Here is a 16,244-nt window from a genome sequence, read left to right on the forward strand (position 1 = left end):
GTTTTGGGCTTGAATCAAGCTGTGAATGACAGTAGGGGAGCGCGAGGGCTGAGGGAGACAGCACGAGGAGTGAGAGAGGGGTTGTGAGCGTGTGTGTGCGTGTGAGTGAGAGAGACAGGGAGCTACGTGACGCCTATCAGCGGCGGAGAGCTTGAACCGTAGAGGAGGCGCAGGGCTTCAGTTGTGGCAGCTCTTGATGTGTTGTTGTCCCCGTTGTTTGCGGACTTTTGACTGACGCCACGTTTGTTTTTATCCCTTTCTTCAAGCTTCCCAGTTGCAGCCATCGACGACAACTGAAGAGGATCACGCTGACGCTTTTTAGCGATCCTTGTTTGTTTTTTCTACCGCGGAGTCTCTTCTGTCTATCCGAAAGATAGGCGTGCAGCGGCACGGGGAAGCCACTCTGCCTTTCCCTCCCCATCATCTGGTCCTGCTCGCTTCTACCTCTTTTTTGTGTTTTGTTTTCGAACGTCCTCCTCGTCAGACGCACGCCCCGCACACGCACGTCCCGCTACTCTCTATGTGGGAGCACTAAGAGCGCACCCACCGGGGGAACTGTGTATCAAAGGCTTCGCGGATCTCCCAAGACAGCCTCGGGTGATCGGATCACCGGGGGTCAGGAGACGAGAGGAGTCCCCCCTAACTGCGGGTCCTAACAACACAACATGCCGCGGAGGAAGCAGCAAGCGCCCCGGCGCGCCTCAGGTACGCACTGGCTCAGCTTTGGAAACGAACTCTACATCTAGCTCTCTCTTTCTATTCTCTCCCTCTCTCCGTGCCCCCCACCACCCCCTCCCTCATTCACTTACTTTTCATTGACATTTCCCACATTATGGAACCGCAAAAGCATCCTCTGTTGAGGCACTCAGAGTACAAGTTCCCCAGCCTTCTACAACACGCAGTAATGATTCCCCTGATAGACAACTGCTATCTTCTATGTCCTATTCAGTTACATCATGATGAGAGACAAGATGCTTTTTTTATCCTTTGCAAAACTCTCTAAAACATGTCTGCGCACAGTGTTTACATTACATTTCGTCTGTGTTTGCTTGTTGTGTTTGTAAAGTTTGGACACTCATGTGACACACAATGCTCTGAGTAAATAGTTGCACTGCTCAGCAGGTCACAGGTCAGAGTTCTCAGAAAGGGCAAGTGTACCATGGAGCCACTTTTTTCCCCCTTCCACCTCTATATAAAGCTGTTCCTGAATCTTTGAATTCAATTCTAGAAAGAGACGCCGCGGTAACCTCTGGATACATTTTGTACAATCTTAGTTTCTCGGCTCCTTGCAAAGTGAGCAGTGCTCTTCTTTTCTCCTCGCTGAAACATGCCCCCTCCGCTCACACACCGACTGCCCCCCTACTCTTCTCGGCTTGTACTTATTGACTAAAGAATTACAGATCCATAGCTCAGAACATTGTTGAAGCGTTAGGGTCAGCTGACAGTCGACAGTCACTCCGAACACTGCCTGTGTTCTGGACCGCATTTGTGGACTGATTCTGAATTTACGCCAAATGCATTATTTATTTTCTTTAAATACAATTATTTGTCTTCTTTTACAAACAACTTGGATTTAAAATATTTCTTCTTTTTTCATCTACCATAAAGTATTGTTTTTGAATTTCAGGCAACATACAAATACAGATCTCCCGCTTCATAATGCACATTTAGTCTTTTTTCAACCCAAAAAAAACCCTCTTTATTTGCGACAATCTTACACACCGCCCTTTGTTTTCCTTTTCCTCCCAACTCCGCTTTTTCCTCGGTTTCTGGGAAAGACTCTCTCCTTAGCCTAAAGATTATTTTACAGCTCGGAGAGGGAGGGGAGTGTACTGGAAGCGAGCTTTAATGGACAATTGCCATCTTTGATTTGACGCCTGATTGATCGCCTGTCATGCCGGCCAGCCTTTGATCTGTTCATTCCCGATAAGTGTCAATAAATCAAGCCTCCCCCCCTCTCCCTCTCTTTCTCTCTCTCTCTCTCTCTCCCATCCCTCCCTCTATCCTTTCATTCTCTCTCCCTCCTCTGCTGAAGTCACGTCTGGCCTCACAAAACTTGTAGCCATTAACGCTTGGCTTTTAATTGCGGCTATTTATCTGTTTTCACTCTTGTTTTATTGGCATGCCTCGCCGCCTTTTTCCTTACACTTCTACACACTTTCAGCTCAACCTATCTCTATTGTATGTAATGCTATACAAAGCAACACAATTATGGCTGAATGATATGAGAGAAAATCGCATTATTTGTTAACTGGCTTGAATAACCGCTGTTGCGATTTTACTGCGATGTTCCACTGAACCGTTTCATATCATTGGAATTATGAGTATTTTCTGAGGTAAAAGCATGATGGCTTTGGAGTGACCTGCAATACCAATACGGAAACATTTACCAAAAGATGCTACTGTATTGGTATGGCGAACCAACTAACCTATATCTGCTCCTTACTACACTGGTGCATGTATGTTTTATGCTTGCAGTTTTGTTAAACATTTCAGGCCTCTTTTTCCACCCCTGGCCTTTGCAAAACCCTTTTAGATTGTTTTTGGAGGTGCTTACCTCCGACCTAACACGGCATGTCGCTTTTGTTGCACATGGCAAACGTAGCGCCGCGCCGCGTATCCCCGTTCTTCTAATAAAGAAATGGGAGTGATTTATGCGTGACCTTTCACTTTTTTATTTTAGGCCGTAATACCTCGGCACACTCCTGTTCGCTACTGCTTGCATTGGAGAAAGATTGCCCTCGACTTTATCATAGAATTACATATACACACACACACACACACACACACACACATACACATACACACCTACACACACACACACACACACACACACACACTAGGGCTGCACTATGTATTGTCAAATTATGATCGTGATCAGGTGATGCGATTCGAGACCGCGAGAAATAACAACACATTGCAAAATTGCTGAGATCTTCCATCTGTTTGAGATTTGGACATTTGTGCCAACACAACCTAAAAAAAACCTAAAACAAAATCACGTATTTTCCCAATTTAGTCCCATTGGAGTTTTTTTTTCTTCATTTGAAACAACAACCAAAAAAAAACGTAAAATCTGTAACAATGTTTTGTAAAAAATGGCACAAGTATATTTATCGTTATCGCAGTATTAGGTGAGAAGTTCGGTTGCCCTGTTTTGGTCCAGCGTTTCCCAACCAGTGGTACGGGGGACCCTAGGGCGTACGTCAAGCACATAGCAGGAGGAACTTGGGATTCTTTCATATTCATAAAACGAGGGAAAATAAAATACTCTTTGCGTGTTAATCTCAGCAGTAAATCGCATGACTAAGGATGTGTTTGAAGGATTTCGCTGCTTTCCTCATTTCGTGCAGCACTAACATGCACTCATGAAACAATGAACGGCCACCAGAATAAACAGGAATAGTTTTTTTTTTTTCCCTTCTTTTTTTTTTTTTTTACATAGTGCCATGAAAAATGTAACTATTAGCCTAATCGCGAGGCGGAAGACTGGTTTGCTCCATCAGAAAGAGCCCCCCGTCAGTGGGACTTTGTTTCATATTTGATTTAATTGTCTGCCTCCTGACAGCCACATTCATCAATGGCCCTAATGGTCAATCAGAGGCTGGCACACATCGGCGGACTATGTATTCTCAGCCCAGGGCCTCACTTGATCAAAATGTTTTAGCTCTAATGGACACAATGGTTTGGAGGGGGAGGAGAGGGAGGAAGGGGGGGTAAAGCAGGATGGGTGGACAGAGCGATAGATAGATAGATGGATGGATGGATAGATAGATGGATGGATGGATGGATGCAGGAAAAGACAAGATGAGTTTTAATTCCGTGCAGGAAACAAAATGGCGACAGACAAGAGCGTGTCGGGAACTTGGAGTTTCATTTATTTCTTGTGCGAACTTTGGCACTGACTGATGCAAGCTCTGAGTATAGGCTGCACGATTTTCGGCGAAGGCACCTAATAGCCTAAACAATTCAGAATAGATTTGCGGTTTGAATTTGAAAACGAAATGTCCCATAAATAAGAGTCTTAATTGCTACGTGCTTTGTTTTGTTCCTTATTTGCAGCCACAATTCAGTTCAACGTCTACCTCAAGTCTACTTTTAGTCCCGGTAGTTTCCACAAATTTCGCAGACAATCAACGTAAGTACGAGGAGCCATCCTTCCTCCACTGACAAGGGAAACTCTTTAAGTCCCATCGAGAGATTTCTGCACTGGCATCTTTCCATTCTCCTGACATATTTGGTCCACTGTTCCAGTTGTTGACCCACCGGTGCTCTTTTTTGTTCATGTCTCCCAAATGTCCTTTTTCATAAGTTCCAAGATCGTGCGGCGTTGGAAATAGTTCAGAGAAAAGTTCGCTCGGTCGATTGAGAGTACCATCTTCTGCCAAACGAAGCCTCTTGGACGAGATGCGAAACGTCCAACACTTAACCTACAGAGTGCAAATGACGGCCTAAGAACCGTCGTCTCCGAAATAAGAACTTTTCAAATGTTGCGGCGAATGATCGGTGGCCGCAAGAAAACACGGACTTACGCGGAAGAACTAAACGATGGCTTTCCGATCCGAGCGAACTTCGAACGTCAAAATGGCGTCCAACGGCAAAAGTGTCCGTTGCCTAACTTTGTCTACTTTACTTCTTCGTCCTCGCTCTCTCCCTCCTCCCTCCCCCTTCGTTCACAGCTGCAAGTTATAAGGTCCAGGCTGAGCTGCGCACATGGCACACGAGGCGATGACAAATTGATTGCGCGCTTGCGATGGTTATAGGAGGATGGCAAATGATAGGGTCTTGATTAGGAACTTGGGTGGAAAAAACTACACGCCCCACCCACCCTAACAACCTTCAATTTTTTTCCCTCCCTTAATTTTTTCTGTTGCTTATTTCAAACCTAGCTCCCTTCTATTCGACTGTTTTTTTTTTCTTCCTCCCCACCCTCCTATTGCTTTCATGTCTGGATTAGATCCTCTGTCCTGCAATGAGGAAATGACTGTACGGTGTTTCGGGGCCAAAATGGAGTGGCAGATAGAGACCGTTTCTATAGCGATGCATTCAACCATCAAATGTGCACAAATGAAATAAATGGTACAATTAGGCGAAAGGTGAAGTTGGTTAATAAAACGTTGTCTTTAATCCGGGCAAAGTTTTGCATGCGTGCTTTTAAAAGTGGGGCTAAATAGGAACACATGGCCGTGAAGAGGAATATATCATTGAATCAAGAGAAGGAAATCGCAAAGGCTGCAAATACAATGTCCTCAGCAGAGAATTGAATATCCATTAAGTTTGTTGAAGTGAATGTGATTCTTTCAGTTCAGTTGTGAATATATATCGCTTCTCAAACGTCTAAGTTTGAATAAAGTGGGTAATAAATTGCTGTTAAATCAGAATCACTCAACCATTTTAGCGAATCCTTTATAGCTTTCTGTTACTCATACAACAGTGCTTCCCAACTTGGGGTAAGTGGAGGGAAGTGTTTTGCCTCATAATGATTACAAGCAAACATCAAAATGCCCACTTACGGCTGCACTATAGAGAGCGAAACGTGACAGAAATATTGCAAAAGAACCATTTCGGCATGTTTTTTTTCCAAATAGAAAACGAGAACGCTGAATCTGGACCAAAGTGAAGCCAAAATGGGACAAAAATGAAAAGAAAAATCATGACATCAACCTGAACCTTTGTACATAGTAAAGGCACACTGTGTAACATTTTGTACTATACTGTTGCCATCAACACAAAACAATCTCCTCATGACCTGCTCGACAGAAAATGCTATTTCTGCAGTGAGTAATCAAAGAATGTATTTGGATGAGGATGGATACAACCTGTTTAAATGTCTCATTCTACTGACTTCGGTCACATCTCCATGGAGACGAGCTGGAGACGTACCCACTCCCTGTAAAGTCACAGTCATGTCTTAGGAGAGCTGAGCCGCTCACAGCAAAGGCACATGTTTGATTGTAAATTTCAATGGTGAAAATAACTGTCATCAAATAAATGTTTGTATTTCAATTTTATTTATTGGGTAAAATACACAGTGTGGCTTTAAAGAGGCCATGCGCTTTTGTGTTAGGCTTTGTTGATGATCGAAAGAAAAGTGTCAAAATCTCCTCTGTGACTCCTCTGCAGGCACAATAAGCTTTAGCTTCTGCCTGCGCCTGGTCATTTGTTGTGTTCATTGTTTGACTTGTATGTTTTGAATGTTTTGAATCATTTGTAAATGACCAAACCGAAATAAACCGAAACTTTGCAACGCATTGTGGCTTCTCACGATGTGGATAGTGCGTCGCGTAATATTGCAAGGAACCATAAGTTGCCGATATATTGTGCAGCCCGGCTACATAAAACACTAAGATTAGTGGTTTCTCGTACAAAACACGAATCCCCCTTTAGCACAGACGGTTCCAGGGACGGGAAAAGTCGGTAACTACAAAACCCTAAAAACCCCATTTCCACATTCGTGTTTTAGCGCGGCACACGCTCATCCCCAAAAGCAAGCATTGGGGGAGCACTGAGCCATTACGGAAAAGAAAAAAAAAAAAGAAAGAAAAAAAGAAAAAGTGCACTTGTTTTGCCAGCTTCATTAGCGTTCTCCTAATTAGCCGCGCGTCTGATGGATCTGTGACAGGAGGGATGATTGGAGATGACGAGCTCCACATACACTGTCACGCTCGCCAATTAGGTCTGCCTCGTGGTTTGATGTTAGCAACTTGATCTCTGCTATACCGCGTCCTCGTCTGCCCACCCCAACCCCCCTCCTCCTCCTCCTCCCCCGCTTGGCCCAGAAAATCCAACCCCCCCCACCCCACCCCAATGGCCACTTGTCCCCCCCCCCCACCCCCAGGTAATGGGTTATGGGCAATGGAGTGGTAAAACGACTTAGAAAGCGTTGGCATAGAAACCGAAACTACAAGCAGCTAAAGATGCGCCGGCCGCACTCATTAACATTAATAGGTTTGTTGACGAGAGAGCAACATCTGATGAAGTCACTCCCCCCCCTCCCCCCAACGAAATATTTCAATTAAGCTCGGAGATGTTGAGGGGATTTTTTTCGAAGTAAATCAAGAAATGAATCAGTAAGATAGAAATTAGCACATATTTCTTCTTCTCGTCTGTGCAAACTGAAGCGGTCATGAATATAGTCTTAAACAGTATATGGTGCTATGTGGACCCCTATATCAGACCAGAGCCCCATTACCCATAGGTCGGAAAATCCCAACGACATAAATTCACATTACTGACAACAATATGCATTCACTTTTCCACATAAGTGACATGAATATCCTGTAGAAGTACAATTACAGCGAGCTACATACAGCTAAAAGTTGTTTATTTAAAACAAAGCACAGTTCCGTCCGTATTTTCATGTGCGGATAACCTTTGGGGGGCCTTCTCCGAACCCCGTCTGAACCCCACTTTGTGAACCCCTGCAATTTACAAAGAACTGGTTGTTGATTTCTGATTGGTTAATTGTTTCTCTAATTGCGTTCAATCTGTATTGTAATTACATTTGCTTAGCTTCTTAGACATCAATTTGTTAAGATCAAGCCTAATCAAAATAATGAGTACAATTAAACGGGGACGGCTGGCCACGCAGCGGGGCATGTCGATGAAAATATGTACAACGGCTCTCGCACGGTGCTTACCGCACAGATTGATAACTGGGTAAAAGGAAAAAAGTGTGAATCCGAACTTTTCTTTAACAATGTTGTTTTCTTGCTGATGGTTATTTCTGTTCGGTGTTATGTCTGGCGCCTGTAACACCCGGGTTTGTGGCAGCGCTGCGTTATGTATAAAACAAGAATGACTTTTTATCTTTATTGATATTTATAGATTTCTTTTGTTTCAGTCATCCAGGTAATTAAGCAAATAAGCAAAGATTATTGTATACTTACTTAATGCTATTGGAAGTGTCTGTGAAGCAATGGGTCAGAACTCAAGTTTTTTAGTCAGAAGTAGAGATACTAGAAAACTGGAGGATAGCCTAGTGCAGGGGTCTCCAACAGGCGGCCCGCGGGCCAAATCCGGCCTGCGAGATGATTCAATCCGGTCCCTGACTTGTAGAGCACAAATTCCAGAGTATGTCAAAAAAGAAAGTAAGTCTCTAGTGTCCAGGAGAGGGCACTGACATAATAAGAGATCAGGATATAAACAGCATATTAAAGCCATGTGGTAAATGGGCAGTCTGCCCCCTAGCTTACCACTACCAAGTACTGAGTGAATAAATAATAACAGTGTAATAATAATAACATACAGTGTGGCAGAGACTTGTGACACAGGCGTGTTAAAGGGGCAAAATGCAAGTTGGCCATGTTTTACTCAGTACTGCCACCTCAGGTCATATGTGTAACTGCACCAACTATATTAAGCTAGTGCTTGACAGCAATACGGACCCAAAGTAACTACTTTTTGAGAGATAGTGCAGGATTTTAGCGGCAGTTGTGGTGAATAGGTCTGAGCTCATTCTACACATTAGGACATGGCTGGAACATGTAGGGGGAGGAAAATACATAATTTTAACATTAAAAACTAAATATAGTTAGTTTATATTAAAAATTCCATATAGTCCCTTTAATTGCAATACAAGTGTAATCCAAGGTTACAGTCCGGTCAGGCTCATTATTATTCACATTTTCCCAATCAAACGCATTTTACTGGAGGTTTTGCTTATGGACCCCGAGAATACACTCCCGATATATTTTGGCCCAGTGAAATTTACTTGGAGACCCCTGGCCTAGTGTACACGTTTGGATTAATGGCAGAGTAGAAGGAGGATAAATGCACTTAAAAAAAAAACAGTTCAAAACATAGTTCATGTATTTTAAACTTGTTGCTTTGGTAAGTTAGTTTTACACATTCTGAAACCTACTTGACTTGTAATTATTTGTTTTTTCCCCCCCTCATGTCATCTCATCAGTCACCATCGTCGCTTTATGATGTCCCCACTCATTCTTAAGTAGGCTCGTTGTTTGTTTTGTCGGCCCCCCGAAACATCGGGGGAGGACAATGCTCGGCCTCTTTTACCGCCGGCTTCAAAGGCCGGAGAAGACCAAACAGATCATTGTTACAGCCAAAGGAAGCTCGCACATCAAACATCAAGTGTATTTTCATAAGCCGGCACTCCAAAACGTGCAACTTTTATCTCCGCGGGTCCAACTGTGAAGCCATTGTTCCGAAGTTACACGAGCGCCTAAAAATAAACACACTGCCCCCCCCATTCATATTGGCACACTGGGTAAATTGAAAGCAAAGTAGGTTCATTAAAGGTAGGTTGGTTGGCAAAAGTATAATCCTATGAATACATTTATGTCATAAGTCTCTCAATTAAGTAAATTAGCAACAATATAATCGAATCAGCCTATTCTTTATCATATGTTTAAATCAAGGATACCTTCATAAGTGTTGAGTGCAGCATATACATTCGCCATAGGAGCCCTGAGCTGGATTGATGACGTTGACAGTGGTCATTATAAGCTACTCAGCGCCACTTTCTTTGAGCTCGGGCGGATTCCTCACCTGCGCGGGTTTTTTTTTATTTCCCCACAAACACCCATCATCAGCACGGTGTCCAGGGAGGCTAAGCATGATTTATGTAAATATTAACACGGAGACAGATCTGGTTCTGTCCAATGGGAGATAGATGGGAGGCGAGCGGGAAAAGCAGCTGATTTCTGTGATTCCGTACGCGTGTGTATGTGTGTGTGTGTGTGTGTCTGTGTGTGTGTGTGTGTGTGTGTGCGTGATTGATTGTAGATGAGAAAGGGAGATTAATCACGCTTGATGTGTGTTACCGTTGCACTCGTTGCCGTGGATCTAAGTCGAGATGCAGTGGCCCATTTAAATATACACGCGCTCTCGCACAGGAGGCGAAAGAATACATTTGTGTCGGCCCGCGGAGGGGATGGATAGAGCTAAATAGTTAGGAGCGTTCACGGGACATGTCCAAATGTGCTGTTTGGAAGCGGCGCTATTCTGCCATTTTATAATTCTTTTGTGTTTGTTGGAAGTGTGGGGAGACACAATGGAAGTCAAGTTGGCCTTTCACGATAAATACAACATCGAGGTGAACAATATATTATTGGGGTTCACACTTTGACTTTTTCTTCTTTGTTTTTGCAATACTTAAACATTTTCTCTGATCACGTTTTGGGTTTCATGTTTATTACAACTCACATGTTACCTGGTTAAGGACGTTTAGAACAAGAGACATTGTGATTTTCATGCGTTTGGATGACTGTCTCAGTGGCTTAAAGGGGGGTAGATGCAAGTTAGCCATTTTATACTCACTACTGCCACCTCAGGTCTTACGTGTAACTGCAGCATCTATATTAAGCTCGTGCATGACGGCACTTCGGACCCGAATGAACACCTTTTTGAGTGACAGTGCAGGATTTTAGAAGCTTTTGTGGTGAATAGGTCTGGGCTCATTCTACACATTGGGAAATTGTTGGGGCCAATTGGGGGAGGAAAATACATCATTTTAACATTTTTAAACTCTGTATAGACCCTTTAATGTCCTGCAAAGACAATTGCATATTTTCAGAATTCTAAACTCCAAATTGTGTTATTTTGACAAGCCTAATAGCACTAAAGGTTTGGATACTTTTAGGTATAAGCCACGTTTCCTACAAATCTTCCTTTATATGGTACAAGGGTCTTAAAAATATACCGAGGTAAAGACTTTTGTTTCCAACGATTTTAAGACTAAAATCACTGATAACTTAAAAAAAAATATTGGTTGGTGCACTTCAATCCACATTTACAGTCACGTGTTATAGGTATACAACTAAATAAAGCAACAATATAACACAGCAAACTGACAGATTCCGACAATTAGTCCAGTCCAGTCTTGTTTTTAAGTGATACTTGTGTTTTTGGTGAAGTCCCATGCCCAGATAAACATTCAACCTGGTATACGACTGTGGGAAAAAAAAAAAAAAAGTTGTCTCAAACAATATTACCTCAAAAGTGTTAACATATATCGAAAGATAAGCTCTCATTATATTTAACCAGTTAATTAGAGCAGCAACACTGATTCTTTTATGAAGCATGCTAATGAGATTAAAATAGGATCATTAGTAAAGCCTGTGAAATATTTTCTTCACAACAGAAACAGTGGAGAGTCAACTTCTTGCTAACTTCAATTCAACCTTTCATTTTGGAAAAAAAAACAAAAACAAAAAAATCTACACTATACTCTGGAGCGACAACATGGAGATTTTATTAAAATTAGTGCAGACATATTGACACAGACAATTGAGTTACTGTATGTTGGTTATTTGATAAAGAAACAAAATTAATACTCACATTTGTTTCCTGTCCTGGTTTTATTCCTATAAGGAGTTTGCCATGTCTGCACAGATGGCAGATAACCACAAACAACATCCTTAAAGCTTTATGTAGGATGAAAATACTTCACCAAAGGAGGCTTGTGCTTATACATGAAAGTGTTTTTAGTTAATTTGATGCAAAACAACTTACTTATGCTTCAGAATTGTGTGCGGAACCTAAAGAACTGTGGTCAAGCTTGAATTTTCTGACCAAAAAAAACTCATTTAACAAGGTCAAAACATGACAATAACAGTACTTTTGCAAATTCAAAATTGTAATGCGGTGAACTGTTTTCATCATCTCCACAAATATCATTGTAATCACAACAGTGACATGAATAAAAATGTCAGTGTCTTCGCCTGCCTACGTCTTAACTTTTCCGTGTCCCAAAAATGTGTGCACAAGAAGAAGAAAAAAAGAAGTACTATTTTCAAATATAACCACCTACATGTTGGCATTACATTTTACTTGTGCGTTCCCACCAGCTCCAAAGGCACCAGCCCACTCTCGCGCTCCCGTTTTACTTCCAACTTCTTTATGCCTTAAAATGGAAATTATGGAGGTTTAAAAATATTATTTTGGGCACCTGCAGCATTGATATTTATGTTTTGAGATTTTAAATCATGTCTATGTAAAGAAAAGAGACCATGAGTGAGAGACTCGGGTGGGTGGGATTTTCTAATGGGCCTGGAGTGTCTTCAGTGGGCAGTAGAGTGAATGATATAAAAGCTTTCACTTTCAGCTTTGGGTACGCTAGACAATTCATGGTGCCATGAATAACACAAGGGCAGAACTACGGCGAACTGATCCGGTGACTAATTATGGGCGTAAATACAGATCAGAACGCGCTATAGCAGAAGAAGACGAGATGACAAAAGTGAACAGGGTTATTCAGAACTACTTAAAATTAAAGTGACTTTTATTTTCTTCCACCTACATGTTCCAGCAATGTCCTCAAGAAGGTGTTACTTCGGGTCCGAAGTGCCGTCATGCACAAGCTTAATACATATAAAATGACCAACTTGCATCTAGTCTCTTTAAAGGCGCTCGATGCAAGTTGGCCATTTTATACTCACTACTGCCAACTCAGGTCATAGGTGTAACTGCACCTGCTATATTAAGCTCGTGCATGACGGCACTTCGGACCCGAAGTAACAACTTTTTGAGTGACTGCAGGATTTTAGAGGCAGTTGTGGTGAACAGGTCTGAGCTCCTTTTACACACTAGGACATTGCCGAAACATGCAGGGGAGGAAAATACTCGATTTTAACATTTTTAAACTCTGTATAGTCACTTTAAGCAAACATTTTCCAAAATGGAGACTAACACTCAATTTGTAAGTCTCCAACTGTAACGGTATTAATCAATGAGATAATGCTTTTAGTGGAAAAATATGTTGAATAGAAGCCGGTTGTCTTATTTTTTTTTACCCCATCAAACTTATTTTTTCAGAGGGTGTAATCCTGCCGTGCTCTACGTTTCTATGACTTTCGTGAAAAGGTGTGCCTCTCTGTGATTAGTTGTGTGACTCCCAACATCTGGGTCCCGTCAAAGAAAAGCTCCAAAGAGTCCATTTTCTACATGATATGTCTGTCTGCTCACTTCCTCCCGCCTACCTCTCACTCACTCCTCCTCCGTCCTCCATCCTGCATCCTTAACCCCGCAGCCTTTTACTGTAGAGTGAGTCTTTTCCCGGGCATTTTACCTGACACCGCGATTAGTTATGGCCTCCCTCTCCTCCGGTCTTGGGCACGCCGCTGTCCCACTTAAATGCGCTCCGCCACAATGAACCCCCCCCCCCCTCCACCACCACCACCACCACCAGCCCGCCAGCCAGCGCCGACCATGCGGGTGGGTGGGATATAAAGTGGAGAAGAAGAGTTGCATAGTTAAATATTCTATCATACGCAACAGACAGAAGGGGAATGAGATTGTAAAACAGATTATGTGCCCGGGCCACGAGGAAGCGGATGAAAAAGCGCGCGGGTAGACAAACGGCAATCATCGTGAGGAAGAGTGAGGAGGAGGAGGAGGAGGAGGAGGAGTGTGGTCCCCTCTCGCTCCCCTCCCCTCCACCTCCCCTCCCGCAGGATAAGTGGCTGATGCTTTATAAACACTCTCTCTTTCCCCTCCTCTTCCAGAATCTTCCGTCACGGCTCCCATTAGGTTGGCAGCTGTCAATTAGAGCTCCCTTGGTCGGGCGCGCTGCACTTTATTGCAGGCAGTTGATGCTGTCATTCGGCTCCCAGTTTCGCCTTGAGCGTTATCACGAGCGCTCAAACAGTCAATAGGAGATGCATCAGCAGTTATTTCTCAAATTGGCTCACAAGGCTGCATCCTACCCTCATTTTTTCCCTGTTTTTTTTTTTTTTTTTTTCCCTTTCTCCTTCCTCCTCCTCCTTTCCCCCCAATTCTGCTCCATCTATATCTTGCCTGTTGTCTTCTGCCTTCTTTTGTGAGAGGGGAAGCCTTGGGCGTTGCCGGGGGAGACGGTTCAAACCTGGACAGACGCAGGAAAAGCAAGGAGCCGAGGAGCGATGAAATGAAACGGGGGGTTATGTCGAAAAGGCGACAAAGTCAACGCAGCCTCTTCCACCCCCCCCTCTGCGCACGCTGCCCGAAGCCATCATTTTTATTTATTCTAATTTCCCAAGTTTGAAATGTTGTGCTGCCTTACGTTTGATACACAAAATCATTATTTACGTGTCTGAAAGCTAGAGAGAGCTTTGTACTGTATACTTGCCCTTTGTTGCAGTTCGGGGGAAAAAAAAAATGGCATAGGTGTTTTGCACATAGAGATTTCAAGTTTTGGCGACTCATAGAACAAAAGGTAAATGGTAAATTAAAGCTGCACTATGTAACTTTTTATGTGAAAAAAAAAAAGACTTGATATTTGCGTGTGTTTGACCTTTTAGTGACTCGGTGGCATTATGGGTGCAGCATGGCACCTTTGTTTTCCCTCACGGTGGCCTTTATGACGCTCCACAATCAATTGTTTTGGGGTTTCTGGCCCATTTCTGGTACGAACTCCTAAAAACAATTGATCCTGGAGCGTCATAAAGGCCACTGTGAGGGAAAACAAATATGCCATGCTGCACCCATAACGCAACCGAGTCACTAAAAGGTCAAATGCGCACAAATATTACGATTTTTTATTCCATCTAAAAAGTTGCATAGTGCACCTTTAAGCTTTTGCGCATCAAAACCGCAAAAAATGCACCAAAACCTTCAAAGCATTTAGCAAATAGGCAGGAACAAGAATATGTAAATACAGTAACTAACTCAATCTCCACAGAGAGAACCTTATTCTAAGGGTTTCAAATGGTCTAAAGAATGAGATGGTAAGAGATTTTGTTTTGTTTTTTTGTGGGCTTCTTGGCTTTATTGGACAGAGCAGATCAAGGTGAAAGTACGCAACGAGCGGGAAAAGACAATCAGCAAATTGTTGGAGCCTGGACAACTATCAGCCAGAGTTTTTTTTTTCTTTTAAAGGGAGAAAATAACCAAATCTCGGATATTTTTTCTTCTCTTTGGGCTTTTGTTTTGTCACTAATCCAATTGATAGTGTAAATAAATGAACAAATAACTCACTGTTTAATAACTCCTATTTTTTTTCCCAGTACAAATTTAAATACACCTTTAGACAAACCATGCTTTATTCACCAAAAAGCCAAAAAAAACAAAAATCATTAGTTACAGCTGTGAAGAATTTCCCCCCAATCGTATCCTTCCGGTAATCGAGCATGAGTCGGTCTGGCCCTTCTCCTTTATGTCCTTCGTTGTTGTCGTGCCTGCCCCGAGGCGTCCTGGGAAAAAAAAAAAAAAAAAAAAGCACGTCTCCAACAGGAAATGGAGCGTCGGGAGCTCGATTCCTACACACTCCTACACATGTGCGCCTACTTCCTCTGCTGACAAAACACAGATTCTCCTCTCTGTACTGTACCGGGTCAGAGGGCCTGTAGCCGTGCGTGCTCCAGCGTCTGTTCAGGGGTGGTCCGGGATAAGGAATCCCGACCACGTCCTTATTACCGCGCTGTTTGTCTACGGGGCGGACAATGAGGAACAGCTTCATTCTCTCTCTCTCACGCCATCATTGATATTTGTGCAGTAGTAATAACTTGCCTGTTTACGATGGCGGTACAGTATTCTTTATGGAGGCCGGACTTTGTTTTATCCTCGGCCGCGGGCTGACCTGCGGCGGGGCGTAAAGCATGTGTTTGTGTGACGGAGGGCTTCATGGGGTGTAAAAAGTGCAGCGGGAGACAGTGTCCGGTATGATGTGTGCACCGGAGGGGGGTGGGGTGGGGGGGGGGGGGGGGGGGCTGTTGTGGGTGGTCTGTGGATTTATGCCGTACTTGTTTCCGTACGATTATACGCAGTACACATCAGATAAGGATTGCGTTATTTACATTGAGTTACGTGGGAATGTACTTGACCATCACGGTAATTCATGTGGGGGGAATTTAGTGCAAAACGTGGCCAGTACTGAATTCTGAAGAAAAAAAGTGTCAGAATATAGATAGTAATCTGACAGACGATTTTATTTTCTATTCAGTGGAAGCTTCTTTTTGTGACTGCTGGTAATGTTTAGATGAGTGGATTTCATTGGGAAGGGTCCACTAAAAAGATTTGGCTGCAACACGTGAGTCCTTCTTTCCTTTCTTGTTTCTGTCATTTTCCCCCCCAATGGCACGTTTTGCAAAGGACATCCAAAGTGTCCGAAGTCAGCTGTGGAATTCACAGAAGCCGCATGAATTTAAAGGCACACTGCGTAACATTTTGGACTATACTGTTGCCATCAGTACAGAACATTTTTCTAATGACTAGCTCGACACAGAAAATGCTATTTCTGCAGTGGGTTATCAAAGAATGGATTTGGATGAGGACCATACCTGTTTAAATCTCAAATTCTGCTGACT

At 43.0% G+C, this 16,244-nt stretch overlaps 1 protein-coding gene across 1 annotated transcript in view; it reads left to right on the forward strand.

Moving 5' to 3' along the window:
* Positions 1-16,244, forward strand: part of tshz3b (teashirt zinc finger homeobox 3b) — a 56,442-nt gene that overhangs the window by 1,508 nt on the left and 38,690 nt on the right. Inside the window, exon 2 of the mRNA XM_079554671.1 lies at positions 267-705. Within this exon, the coding sequence (XP_079410797.1) occupies positions 666-705 (40 nt within the window). The 5' untranslated portion in view covers positions 267-665. The remainder of the gene's footprint in view (positions 1-266; positions 706-16,244) is intronic.

The sequence above is a fragment of the Gobius niger genome, assembly GCF_951799975.1.
Source record: "Gobius niger genome assembly, chromosome: 4".
Classification (NCBI taxonomy): domain Eukaryota; kingdom Metazoa; phylum Chordata; class Actinopteri; order Gobiiformes; family Gobiidae; genus Gobius; species Gobius niger.